This window comes from Myxine glutinosa, chromosome 5 (genome assembly GCF_964187855.1).
Source record: "Myxine glutinosa chromosome 5, kmMyxGlut1.1, whole genome shotgun sequence".
Taxonomy (NCBI): Eukaryota; Metazoa; Chordata; class Myxini; order Myxiniformes; family Myxinidae; genus Myxine; species Myxine glutinosa.
Genome location: NC_136265.1, coordinates 197608156 through 197622321, shown reverse-complemented (window position 1 = coordinate 197622321; position 14166 = coordinate 197608156). Strand labels below are relative to the sequence as shown.

General features: G+C 43.1%; 1 protein-coding gene across 1 annotated transcript in view; it reads right to left on the bottom strand.

The window, feature by feature from the left end:
- Window positions 1-14166, bottom strand: part of LOC137426529 (MAM domain-containing glycosylphosphatidylinositol anchor protein 2-like) — a 491190-nt gene that overhangs the window by 368245 nt on the left and 108779 nt on the right. The window contains exon 5 of the mRNA XM_068115127.2: window positions 5750-5882. Within this exon, the coding sequence (XP_067971228.2) occupies window positions 5750-5882 (133 nt within the window). The remainder of the gene's footprint in view (window positions 1-5749; window positions 5883-14166) is intronic.

Below are 14166 nucleotides of genomic sequence, written 5' to 3'. Positions count from 1 at the left end.
GAATTTCAGAATCATTGGAATCTCCCACGATGAAGCTAACTCCAAGGGCCTTTCACTCACTCACCGCAGGCAGGTTGGTGGTCTTTCCGTCTTCTACCGACTCCTCTCTGGCCTTGCTCCCCCAGCTCTATCTGTTCTCTGTCCCCCAAATATTCCTACAGGTCGCACAAGATCTGCCTGCAACCCTCTAATGGTTAAACTGCCAAAATCAAGACTTTCTGCTCACCTTCACTCCTTCATTCCTCTTTTCTCCCGCCTCTGGAACAAACTCCCTCACTCTCTTCAATCCCACTCCACCCTCCAGGTCTTTAAAACAGCTGTTCACCACCATCTCTTATCTTCCCCCATCCAAAACCTTGATCTTTTCTACCCCCGTTAATTTCACCCCAAATCCTACACTTTTTTGAAATACCAACTTCTGTCCTGGAAGTCCTTGGTCTCCTTGTGTTTTATACCTCTCCCCCCCCCCCCTTCCCACGCCTCCTCCCCCCATGCCCTCTCCCTCCCGCGCTCCTCCCTGCTCTCAGGTGTTGTGTTTGTGTGCTTCCCCTCCTCTCCCCATCTTGACTTCCACTCCCTCTTTTTGTATGTTTTGTTTGTCTGGTTGATTTGTTTGTGGAATAAATGTTAGCTCTTTCACGAGCCTCGATTCAATAGACAAAAAAAGAAGAAAAGAAAAAAAGGTCATCTCCCTATAGTTGGTTTATTGATGGCTGTGTTTGGTGGGATTTTGGCACCTCCCCAATCCTCCATTTTTCCTCGATACTGTACAGTAGACCTACTTTCATTACCCCAGCCCAAACACCTCTCTTTTGGAAGTCCTGTGATTTAGTTCACACAATGAGCACAATATCTCAGCAAATGCAGATGGTCATCAGGTGGTGTATAAACACGTATATGGTATACAAACACTGGGGTGTGTTCCGTTAGCAAGTGGCTTGCTATCATTTTCCACGCGTCATGAACCACTTTGCATGCCGCTCCTCAAGTGGAGCAAGCGATGAAGAGAGGTTCTTCGTTATGTTTGAAAAAATGGCCACGCTATTCGGATTCAAAACGATACGGCAGCCAATGAAATGTTCAGTGGCATACCCCCGGTATGCGTACTGTGGCCTACTCAATATTATTTGAAGGTGCATTTCAAACTTTAATTGTTACTCTACTTTTCATCCTAATTCTTCAAGATCTGCAAACATGCAAAAAAACCCTCCCCAAAATGCAGTGGTAGGGTCCATAAATAAGCTTGGCAGGGGTGGCATCGGCTAACAGCCCCTCCTCCTCCTTATCCTTCTTCTTCTTTTTTTTTGTACACAAGATCGAGGCTCATGAAAGAGCTAACATTAATCACACAAAAAGTCAAACCGACACAGAAAACGCAAAATAAGGGGAGCGGTAGACAAGATGGCGGGAGAAGGGGAAGGACACAAACACAACATTTGAGAGCAGGGACATCGGGAGAACTGTGGGAGGGAGAGGGCTTGGGGGGAGGTGGGAGAGGTATAAAACATATGGACACTGCAAGGACTTCCAGGAAAGAAGTTGGAATTTCGAAAAAGTGGATCTGGGGTGAATTAGCGGGGGTTCTTCTTCTTTTCTACCTCTTCTTCCTCTTCTTCTTCTTCTTCTTCTTCTTCTTTGTTTTTGGAGTTTGATGGCATTTCCAGAGCCGTGCGGCTCTACATACGCGACACACCAAAACTTGAACACTTGGTATCGAAGGAGCCATTAGGTTTCCCTATTAGTCCACAGAGATTTCCCGCTCTCTTTTAAAAGAGACTTAACACGGCTTTACAGAGTCGGAGGTGCTTCTGGTTCAACAAACTTATAATTCTGGGCAATCCAAGACTTAATCCCCATCTCTCTAATATTCTGAAAAGGTGCCTTCTGGATCCCTAACGTAGTGGGCAATTTATCAACAAGTGGGTCAGATCTTCGGAATCCCTGCAATGTTCACAATACCCCATAGGGTTACACCCTATTCTACGAAGGTAGGCATTTAGTCTCAACCTACAGAGAGCTACGGTACTTGATCTCTCCCGGCAAGCCTGGGAAGTTTAACTGGAGGTACCACACCTGGGTAAACCTTGTAACAAAACGTCTTCCCTTTGTGCAGGTGTCCCACTAAAATTGCCATTTTTTTCCACAATCTTCTCCTTTACTAAACTCACAATTTCCAAAGGACCAAAAGGGATTTGGGTCACATTTTCCATTTGCAGGACTTGTGGCTTCGCTGCCTGATCAGTGATCACAGGCCTTATTCCCACCAATGAGGATGACCGCACGGAGAGGGTTGAACTCGACATGGTTTGCTGAAATTATCCAACCACAGTGAGGGGAGCTCCTCCTTCTGATGATCCATTTATTTATCTTTCTTTCCCTCTTCCTCATATTCTGTAGCCACTGCTAATGCAATCAATCCATTTGGGGAAGTTGTCACAGGAGGATCGAGCAAAACTGAAAACGATGGCCCAGACAGTATTTGCTTGAGTACCAGGATATCATTGTTTACATGAAGGCCGCCATGTTGTTAAGCGGTGCCGAGCGCTCCGTTCCGTTGAAGTGCTTGCTTGAGCGTTATGAATCAAGCGAGCTGCTTGACGAGCGATAGCAATCCGTCACCTAGGTTTTTAGGGTGAGGTGCGGTGTTAGTTTACAGCACTAGGCTTTCATACAAACAAGGATAAGCCTCACCACATACAAGGCTTTCATCCACAGCTCAATGGAGTACTGCTCTCCCTTCTGGGCTGGTGCTCCTGCCTCACACCTAGCTCGGCTTCACGCTGTTGAAACAAAAGCTTTCAGAATCATTGGAATCTCCCACAATGAAGCGAACTCCGAGGGCCTTTAACTCACTCACCACAGGCAGGTTGGTGGTCTTTCTGTCTACTACGGACTCCTCTCCGGCCTTGTCCCCCCAGATCTGTCTGTGCTTTGTCCCCCAAATATTCCTACAGGTCGCACAAGATCTGCCTGCAACCCTCTTATGGTGAAACTGCCTAAATCAAGACTCTCTGCTCACCTTCACTCTTTTATTCCTCTTTTCTCCCGCCTCTGGAACAAACTCCCTCACTCTCTTCAATCCCACTCCACGCTCCAGGTCTTTAAAACAGCTGTTCACCACCATCTCTTATCTTCCCCCATCCAAAACCTTGATCTTTTCTACCCCCGTTAATTTCACCCCAGATCCACTTTTCTGAAATTCGGACTTCTTTCCTGGAAGTTCTAGCAGTGTCCATGTGTTTTATACCTCTCCCACCCCCCTTCCCACGACTCTTCCCCCCGAGCCCTCTCCCTCCCACAGATCTCCCGATGTCCCTGCTCTCAAATGTTGTACTTGTGTGCTTCCCTCTCCCACCCCATCTTGTCCCGCTCCCTTTATCTCGTCTTGTGTGTCCGTTTGTTTTTTTTTGTCATTAATGTTCGCTCTTACACGAGCCTCGATCTTGTATACAAAAAAAACAAAAAAAAAATCCACTTGATGTATAAAATGAGCTCGTCTTTGTAGCAGATTACCTCGCACGATGCTTGATTTTTTTTTCCTTCTTCGTTAAGATAATTATTGTTCCATTCGCCAAGCGAGGGACATCAAACTGTTTATTGTTCAACACTCCAGGTAAACCCGTTCCTTCATCAATTCAGTGTTGCATGATTCATCCGTTTCATCCGCGTGCTCCTCCTAATTTAATGGGTACTGCAGACATCATGCAAATTTAAAGCCACTGTTTTACAAGTGCATCCTTCACAAAATTGGGTTTAGAAAACATTCCGTGTTTCTCACATTTCTGGAAAGAAACGGACAATTTAAACTGATTGACCTCTTACCTGTTATAAATCCTTCCCCAAGTCTTTCCACCTTTTCATTTTTGGGCCTGTATAAGCTTTGGGCCAACTCTCTCCCTATCCCCTTGCCTTCTCTGCTCTCATGCGTATGTAATATGTAGGTAATAACACCATGCAGAATGCATTCCCCAGACTGCCAGACCTGAATGCTGCTTCATTGATAAACAAGAAACTCAATTCACGGTGTCGTCATGCGGGGCCCACGGCATATTACATGCAAAAGCATCAGACCAGAAAACGAATAATATTTCTCATTTTCGGAGAAAGGAAGAACGTTTGTCTGAAGTTTTGTAGGAGGAAAAGAAAAACCAGAAAAGATGCAAAATGGCCACCGATGGATGGAGAGATTGGCAGGTGGTGCGAAGAGCCTTCTTCCCACTGCATTGCGTTCAATCAACTGGTGTACCGAGCTCATGTCGCTAAGAAAGTATACCCTCTCGTGGGCCATCACATCAATCACCGGAACAAGTGACCCCTACCGCAATCACGGTGGCAGGGCAGGGCGCAAGAACCGACCAAAGGAGAGATTGCGAGTGACAGTGGTGAGACTTAAGGTTAATCATCTTTGTGCTTTGCCATAATTCATGTCGTCTGTTGCTCGATATAAAAAGGTCAGCCCACCCACAAGTTCAAGCTCTGGCCTAGCTCGGACTACAACTCTCGGACCAGCAAATAAAGTACTTGGTTAGGTTTGACAAATACAATGAAAAACTTGCGAGTTTCAGAAGATATTGACGTATAAAACACCATGTGTATTTGTGTGTTTGTACAGATGTCTGTCCCCCTTCATCAGGGTAGGTTTTAAAGGCCAAGCTTTTAACACGAATGTGTGTTCACTCCGGTCTATTTTTGAGGATAAAACAAACTCGAAAATCATTTTTTTATTAAAAAAGTAATTATGTCTCTTCTATTTGTAAATGTAGACGGTGGCTTGAAAACCGAGCCTCAATGGCGGTGTACAGAAGAGTTTTTTTTTTATAACAATAAATAGAAGAAGCAAGAAGGTGAAATTCACTGCATGTGATGTACAACGTGCCCGATTAAAACAAGTGTTCATTTACATCCATAGGATGTCTAATAAATAAAGAAGATATAAGCACACTTGACACTAGGCCGAGGCTTTAGACGTTGGTACGCTCACGAGGCTGCACCATTAAATAAATTATTCCAACCCGTTATTTTTGACGGGCTTTTTACTAGTTGACATATAAATGTTATGCGGTTCATTGAGAAATTGGAAATTATGAAAAGGAAGGAGAGCCAGTGGATAGGGGAGAAAAGACGTGGTAGATGAGATGAGGAGATGTAAGAAAAATGAAAAGGAGGGAAGAAGGGCATGAGGGAGGGATTGAGGTGTGGGAGGACAACGTGTACGACATATTTTGGTTTGGAATGGGTGGGGTCAAAAATTCAACCATAATTGCTGTTCCAAAAATTCCAGCTGTTCAAGGCAACTTCTCTTCAACTCGTAACAAGCCCATCAAAAGCATGCCAAAGTATGAAGCCTGGGCCTAGTGTCAGGTGCGCTTACATATTCTTTATTTATTAGACATCATACGGATGCAAATAAACACTCATTTTGCTCGGCACGCGTTGCGCATCATGTGCAACGAATTTCACCTCCTGTATCTTGTATTATTGTTGTTTAAAAAAAAAAGAAGCTTCTGTACACCGCCCTTGAGGCTCGGTTTTCAAGCCACCGTCTACAATTCCAATATAAAAGACATAATTACACTTTTATATAAAATGAAAGGGGAACAGACATCTGTACCAACACATAAACTGACATTGTATTGTATATGGTAAATTACAAGTACGAATATGAATATGTGGCCTTATACAAGTCTAATAGGTCACTAAAAGCTGCATCGTTAGCTGTGAGATGCCAACGCAAGTAGGCTGTGCTCACCAGTGGTAGTGCTGAGCAGAAAGGAGATGGTGGCATCTGGAATACCACACACACCACAAACAGACACACGGCAGCTGTAGTTGGCAAAGTCTTGGTGCCGCAGGTTCTTGAGTTTCAAGATGTTGACGTCTGCCTGCAAGTATAAAAACATCTCTGATAACGCATGCAGAGTATTGGCCTACATCATTAAGAGGAAGAATTCGTGAAAACCCATAACACCACTCTTTTAGCGATCCCATAATGAACCGATGGCTGATGATGATCAGAACCTGGGTTCAAATCCCATAAACGATTAATATCTATCCAACTCATGTCCCTTTTATCCCATCCCCTGCACAGCAGGTGATGGGGTTTTGTAATCATTTATGTCTGTCTGTCTGTGTGTCTGCAGTGTGTCTGTGTGTCTCTGTCTGGGCCGTAACTATTTTACCATTTGAGTTTTGTCATCAAATCTTCAACAAAGCTTTATTCTGACAACTATAGCGTGGCTCGGCATGCCTCACCACACGTCGTTTCAGATAGATAGGCCTATTTGCCCATGTCTGCTTTCTCAGGGAGTGAGGGATGGAGGGAATGGTGGGTGGGGGATAGTGATGGTGACAGTGTATTGGGGATCTGGGGTAGGGGGGGGGGGAGGGTGGGAGTGGGGGAATGGTGGAGGGGGGATGAGGTGCATGATGCTGGGGGTGACAGTGGTGGGGTGGAAGGGGAATTGGGGGTGGGGGGGATAGTAGGGGAGGTCGGCCAAATATATCTTGTGCTCTGATTGAATATCTACTGTAAATCAGAAGTCAGAACCCAACACGTATAAATAAAAAGGAACTGAGCACAAATTTACATTTCTTTTAAATTATCAGTTAGAGCTGGAAGGGAAGGTCAATGCAAATTTATCAAAAACTGGATGGGAAAGTCGAACTTCCACCCTCACAGAGCAGATGTGCCCCCAATACACCACCTTCCTTAGAATTCCGGCCGGGTTTTACGTCGTATCTTTTATTTTATCCATACATCTCAATGAATCAAGCAAAGTAAAAAAACGTAGCGCTGATGAATACGGATGTGTTTCTTTGGTTAGCTTTAAATATATAAATAACACGATGGAATTGTTAAAGTAAATTTGAAGATGACTAAGACATTTTGGTCACAAATATGCATACATAACCACATACGTTTGCTTCATTATAATAAAAAAAAGATATCATTGAAACTTGAATACGTCTATTAATTGCATACTGTTATGTCGGTGGGGTAGAGGAATATCTAGAGTCAGGTAGATCTGAATAGGTAACATGCTTCGCCTGTCACGATAAGGAATCTGCCCTGTAATAAGTTCTGTGTGTTTAGTCCGGTTTGTCGGTTAAGGAGTATACCTGTGAACATACCAGGATGTTCGTGTGCTAGGTAGTTGTAGGGATTAAAGAAAACAGCCCTTGTGTGTCACACCTGGTAATCAAACCTTTGTCCCTTATGGCAATGCATACCCATATAAACACTTAGATAGGCCCTTTAGCGCACACAGTAATTAAATCCCCTTCCCTTACAACGACTTTGGAAGAAGCCAGATCGGGGCACCGCCGGGTGGCCGCCGTCAGCTACACCACCAGCTAGGAGGCCTAGCAACATCACGTGACCACGCCACAGGGAATGTGTGATTGGAGGGAAGGAGCTGGAAGGTTCGGTGGAAGGCACTGGTTGGTGGCGTGCCAAGGCTGACGTCACCGCCCAGGTTATAAAAGTGCGCTGCACGACATTTTCAGCAGCTCTAGCTCTAGCCCTTGCACTCTCTGCCTCTTGCGCTGCATGTCCCTCTCTGGCTGTCTCGGCGCTACAAGATATCTCTCTGTGCTTAAAGCTCTTGTGCTTCTTCTTGGTCTTGAGAGGTCCGGGTGGTCGTTGGTGCACCATCTGTGTGGTGCAGGAGCGAGGCTCGGTGCTGTGAACGGGCGGGACCTCATGTGCGAACAGAGAGGGCGTTGGCTCGGGCCTAGCGAAGCGTGCGAGGCGGACGGAGGGTTTCTCCGCACTGGAGTTTGTAGCCGTGCCGGACGAGGCCACATTGAACGACGGACAGTTAAGACACACCACATTTCACACGAACATGACGGACAGTTATTTTCGTAATTCATTCCTGTGTCCTGTTGTTGAGTCTGGTGTGTGGGATCCCAATATAGGCCCATTATTTTAGTACCGCCACGTTTCATTGTATCGGGTCCATGAATAAATCCCTATTTTTGTACATTCTGATCCGGTGTTCGAGTTCATTAATTTCCCTGCAGGATCGAAGCTGCCGTTGGTTCGCTGAAGGTAAGCGCTTTTGCCGCAGATTCCACTTCCCTTCTTCTTCCCGCGCTACATAAGTAGAATCCGTGTTTGGTCGTCGCCTCAAGTAAATCGGTTTGGTCCATCCGCGGTCCCTGGTATTAACCGGAGGGGTCCGCGTGACAATACTATTGAAACCTGACTATGTTGATTAATTACATCCAATTAAAACCAGAGTACGTCTATTAATTACATACCATTGAACCCTGACTGAGTCCATCTATTAAATACATGCTATTGGAATATGAGAGAACAGTACGTCTATCAATTACATGCTATGGAAACCTGAGTAGCTACATCTATTAATTAAACTGAGTACGTCTATTAATTGCATGCTATTGAAACATGATTACATGGGTCTTCTGGGTCTTTGGGGTATTTTGGTTCTTCGGAGTCATTAAAGGTCTTTTGGATCTTCGGGATGTTTTGGGTCTTCGGGGTATTTTGGGTCTTCCGGGTGTTTGGGGTCTTCGGGGTATTTTGGTTCTTCTGAGTCATTAAAGGTCTTTTGGGTCTTCGGGGTCTTCCGGGTGTTTTGGGTCATTGGGGTATTTTGGGTATTTGGGGTCTTTTAGGTCTTCAGGGTCTTTTGGGTACTCTGGTTCTTTCAGGGTATTTTGGGTATTCATGGTCCTTAAGGGTCTTCGGGGTATATTTTGGGTCTTTGCAGTCTTTAAGAGTATTTTGGGTCTTTTGTGGGTCTTGGTGGTCTTAAGGGTCTTTGGGGGACATAAAGGGTCGTCAAAGGTCTGAGGGGTCTCAGCATTCTAAAGGGTCAAAAGGTATATTCCAACAGTATGTAATTAAGAGTTCACTGAATTGGTTCACCAATCAAAAGCTAGAAGCTGATTTTTTTTTTCAGATCAAAAGGTCAAAGGTCAAGGTTGCGTAAAATCACTAATGTTCACCTGATTGACCTGAGATTTAAAGAACTTGCATATCGGGTCACTGAATTGTATCACCAATCAAAAGCTAGAAGCTGATTTTGTTTTTTAATCTAAAGCTCATAGGTCAAGGCTGCATAAAGTCAACAATTTTCATTTTGTATTTTTAAAACTGTTTTCGTTATTTTGAGAATATGGAAGAAGAAGAAGATGTCCGAATACAAACGGACGCGGATGGGCTTTGCATTTTCAGATGCTTTCTAGTAATTCACATTACAGAACACCGATGTCTACCAATTTATTTGTCTTGCATGTGGATTACAATACAATCTCCTCGATGAACCTCGGGGAAAAGTAAAAACAAACTAAAGCAAACATTCAATACCGTACACGTCGTCCAGCTAAGCAACAACAAAGTGGTCGTGTTTGTTATTATTATATTTGTTGATCTCTTTTTTGTATATCGTGGGGACGGTGCTATAAAATGGGAGTGGTCTGATGAAATGGGTGTGGTCCAATAAAATGGGCGTGGTCCTTCGGAGGGATGGGCGTGGTCAAATAAAATGGGCGGGGTCCTTCGTAATCGCCAGCCATCAAATTACCAACCGTGGTGTGATACGTTTTTGTGACACATCGCGCAAGGTGGTGATGACATAGCGGGTGCGGACGATTGACATCAATTTTCATCGTCGCGTCGAGGTTTGGTGCGCACCTGGCTGTCTTTGTCCACGGATTGTCCGCATCTGAAAAACGTGTGCCCTCTCCTTAACCAAGTGTCAGCACCACTGGACCTTGTTAACAGTATTTGCGATCACGACCTCCTCCTGTGTGGCACCGTCATACTTTTCTCTCCTGCTGCACTGAAACTAGCACAACGACGGTGCTTGAGAAAAGAAAAAGTCCACTACTTCAATAATTCAACACTTATCTTGGCTCTTGCTGAATTGGCCAAAAAGACCAGAACAAATGAAGTAAGAAATTTCTAGTCTTATCTTATTATCAAGAGGAACAGAAGGCGTGTCAGACAGAGTTCTACAAACGATTCCAAACACAATCATTGGGTTTACTGTACACGATAGCTGTTGGCAATCCCCAATATTAGGGAAAAATAACAAAAAATGTTATGATGTTGTGCTTATAATAAACTAGCAGAAGTACCCGGCATTGCCGGGCGGGGGAGGGGAGGGGAGGGGGGAGAGGAGGGGAGGGGAGGGGGGAGAGGAGGGGAGGGGAGGGGGGAGGGGAGGGGAACGGGGGGGAGGGGAGAAGAGGGGCGGAGGGGAGAAGAGGGAGGGAGGGGAGAAGAGGGAGGGAGGGGAGAAGAGGGAGGGAGGGAGGGGAGAAGAGGGGGGGAGGGGAGAAGAGGGGGGGAGGGGAGAAGAGGGGGGGAGGGGAGAAGAGGGGGAGGGGGAGGGGGAGGGGAGAAGAGGGGGAGGGGAGGGGGAGGGGGGAGGGGAGAAGAGGGGGAGGGGGAGAGGGGAGAAGAGGGGGGGATGGGGAGGGGGATAGATGGGAGGGGGAGGGGGTGGGAGGGGGAAGGGGAGGGGGGAGGGGTAAGGGGGAGGGGGGAGGGGAGAAGAGGAGGGGGAGGGGGAGGGGGGGAGGGGAGGGGGGAGGGGGGAGTCAAGTCGGAAGTCATAGTCGTCAATTGAATGTCGCATTTATTTTTTATTCCCTGTCAAATGGCATTGGGCCCGCATTCCGAACCCGGAAGTCATTGTCATCAAATAAATGTTTCACTCTCTGTCACATGCCGTTGGTCCCATGTCAATCGGATGAAGTTGAAAAATTAACGTTACGAAGTTTCTCTGGGATGTACTGATTCCGAATATGAAGTTGAAAGATTAACGTTCCGAAATACGCTGATGACGTCATAATTTTAAAACGCGACGTTTTTTAAATTTTAAGGTGTGCTGTAGTTGCTCTGAGACGTACTGATTCCGAATATGCCTTTGGTTTTGCCCTGCGATGAGTAGTACTCGAGTTATAAGAATACAAACAAACAAACAAACAAACAAACATACTTTACTGCTTTATATATACTAGGGCATGCCCGTACTATATCTATATCTAAAATTATATCCCCCCCCCCTCTATTTACATGAAATGGTTTGGTCCAAAGCGAACGGCTTGCGAGTACGGTGACAATCCCCCCCCTCTATTTACATGAAATGGTTTGGTCCAAAGCGAACGGCTTGCGGAGTTTGGTAAAGAAATCGCCATAGCGTGCACAAACGCGCAGGAAAGCGAAAGAATCGCAAATTAGTTTTAATTAGTTTTAAAACATAGTTTAACGCCAACATAGTTTGCCAACGTGAAATAAATGAATACGCTCTCAAATGTGCTGTCCGAGGCAGAGTCTGTTCGGCACGTTCGGCACACGTGATAGCTCGCTGCTCTCTGATTGGTTGAATCGTTTTTTGGACATAGCTCGGTAACTACTTGTCCGATTAATATGAAACCTTGAAAAGGCACATCCTCGGGTCCCCAGCAATATACCTGGCAAGTTTAAAGTATATCGGACCCGTGGTTGTCGAGAAACAGCGGTCACAGACATACAAACATACAAACATACACACAGAGATTACTGGAATTATAGATAGATAGATGACATGATCATGCAAGACATTAAAAAAAGTTGTACAAAGTCAATGAGATTGCAACGCAGTAACGCACTGTATACTAATTAAACAGAATTAATTACCCCATGCATTTGGCTCACTTTGTATGTCTGTCTGTCTACAAAGGTCAGTTTATGCTCGAGGAACAACTTGATTTTCAAATTGAACGTTATATTTTGAACACGAATCGGAACATGAATCGGAAAACGAACCTGCAGTTTAGCAGTACTTGGGCTCTGGATTCGTCCCGATAGCGCATGCTCAGAGAGGAGCGAGATAATTTTTTTAGTCCTTCTGCCTGTCTGGCAGTCAAACAAAATTGAAAATTATTCCAAACAGGAAACTTTCTATTTTTAAGGACGTTAAAAACATCACAAACAACAGGCACGAAGAACTCATGTAACATGTAATAAGGTGGTGTAAAAGACGCCGCATCAACGGCGGTAAACTTCTAAAAAAGAAAGAAAGAGATAAAAGATCCACATCCTTTATAATATTTTTTTAATTTCAATTGAATTATATACTTGAACACTGTAGAGCATGTATCACCTTTTTGGAACTTAAGAAAAACCCGTTTAGCAGTACTTGGACAAAATATTACCCAGCATATTAAATGTCATCACAACCAATCAAATTTGCCGCTCATAGTCATAGACCCCGCCCATGTCCTTGTTTCTCAAGAATGTGCAGGGTAAGGTGTTCTGTGAACTCGTGTTTGCTTTGTCATTAAGCAACGATCAGAGTAAACCAGATATCACTAATTTTTCAGACCAATGGAATATTAAAAATCAATGATGGCCCATAATAATTAAGTACAATGCACATTTGGTACACAAATAATCAATAATTGAGTACAATGCACATTGGGTACACAAATAATCAGTAATTGAGTACAATGCACATTGGGTACACAAATAATCAAAATTGAGTACAATGCACATTAGGTACACAAATAATCAATAAATGAGTACAATGCATATTAGGTACACAAATAATCAATAAATGAGTACAATGCACATTAGGTACACAAATAATCAATAAATTAGTACAATGCACATTGGGTACACAAATAATCAATAATTGAGTACAATGCACATTGGGTACACAAATAATCAATAATTGAGTACAATGCACATTAGTTACACAAATAATCAATAATTGAGTACAATGCACATTAGGTACACAAATAATCAATAAATGAGTACAATGCACATTAGGTACACAAATAATCAATAATTGAGTGCAATGCACATTGGGTACAAAAATAATCAATAATTTAGTACAATGCAAATTGGGTACACAAATTATTATCAATAATTGAGTGCATTGCACATTGGGTACACAAATAATCAATAATTGAGTGCAATGCACATTGGGTACACAAATAATCAATAATTGAGTGCAATGCACATTGGGTACACAAGTAATCAATAATTGAGCACAATGCACACTGGGTACACAAATAATCAATAATTGAGCACAATGCACACTGGGTACACAAATAATCAATAATTGAGTACAGTGCACATTGGGTACACAAATAATCAATAATTGAGTACAATGCACATTGGGTGCACAAATAATCAATAATTGAGCACAATGCACACTGGGTACACAAGTAATCAATAATTGAGTACAATGCACATTGGATACACAAATAATCAATAATTGAGCACAATGCACACTGTCTACACAAGTAATCAATAATTGAGTACAATGCACACTGGGTACACAAGTAATCAATAATTGAGTACAATGCACATTGGGTACACAAATAATTAATCAATAATTGAGTACAATGCACACTGGGTACACAAATAATCAATAATTTCGTGCAATTGAGTACACTGGGTACACAAATAATCAATAATTGAGTACAGTGCACATTGGGTACACAAATAATTTATCAATAATTGAGTACAATGCACATTGGGTGCACAAATAATCAATAATTAAGTACAATGCACATTGAACACACAAATAATAAATAATTGAGTACAATCCAAATTGGGTACACAAATAATCAATAATTGAGTGCAATGCACACTGGGTACAAAAATAATCAATAATTGAGCACAATGCACACTGGGTACACAATAATCAATAATTGAGTACAATGCACATTGGATACACAAATAATCAATAATTGAGCACAATGCACACTGGGTACACAAGTAATCAATAATTGAGTACAATGCACATTGGATGCACAAATAATCAATAATTGAGCACAATGCACACTGGGTACACAAGCAATCAATAATTGAGTGCAATGCACACTGGGTACAAAGATAATCAATAATTTAGTACAATGCAAATTGGGTACACAAAGAATCAATAATTGAGTGCAATGCACAATGGGTACAAAAATAATCAATAATTTAGTAAAATGCAAATTGGGTACACAAATAATCAATAATTGAGTGCAATGCACACTGGGTACAAAAATAATCAATAATTTACTACAATGCAAATTGGGTACACAAATTATCAATAATTGAGTACAATGCACACTGGGTACACAAATAATCAATAATTGAGCACAATGCACACTGGGTACACAAGTAATCAATAATTGAGTACAATGCACTTT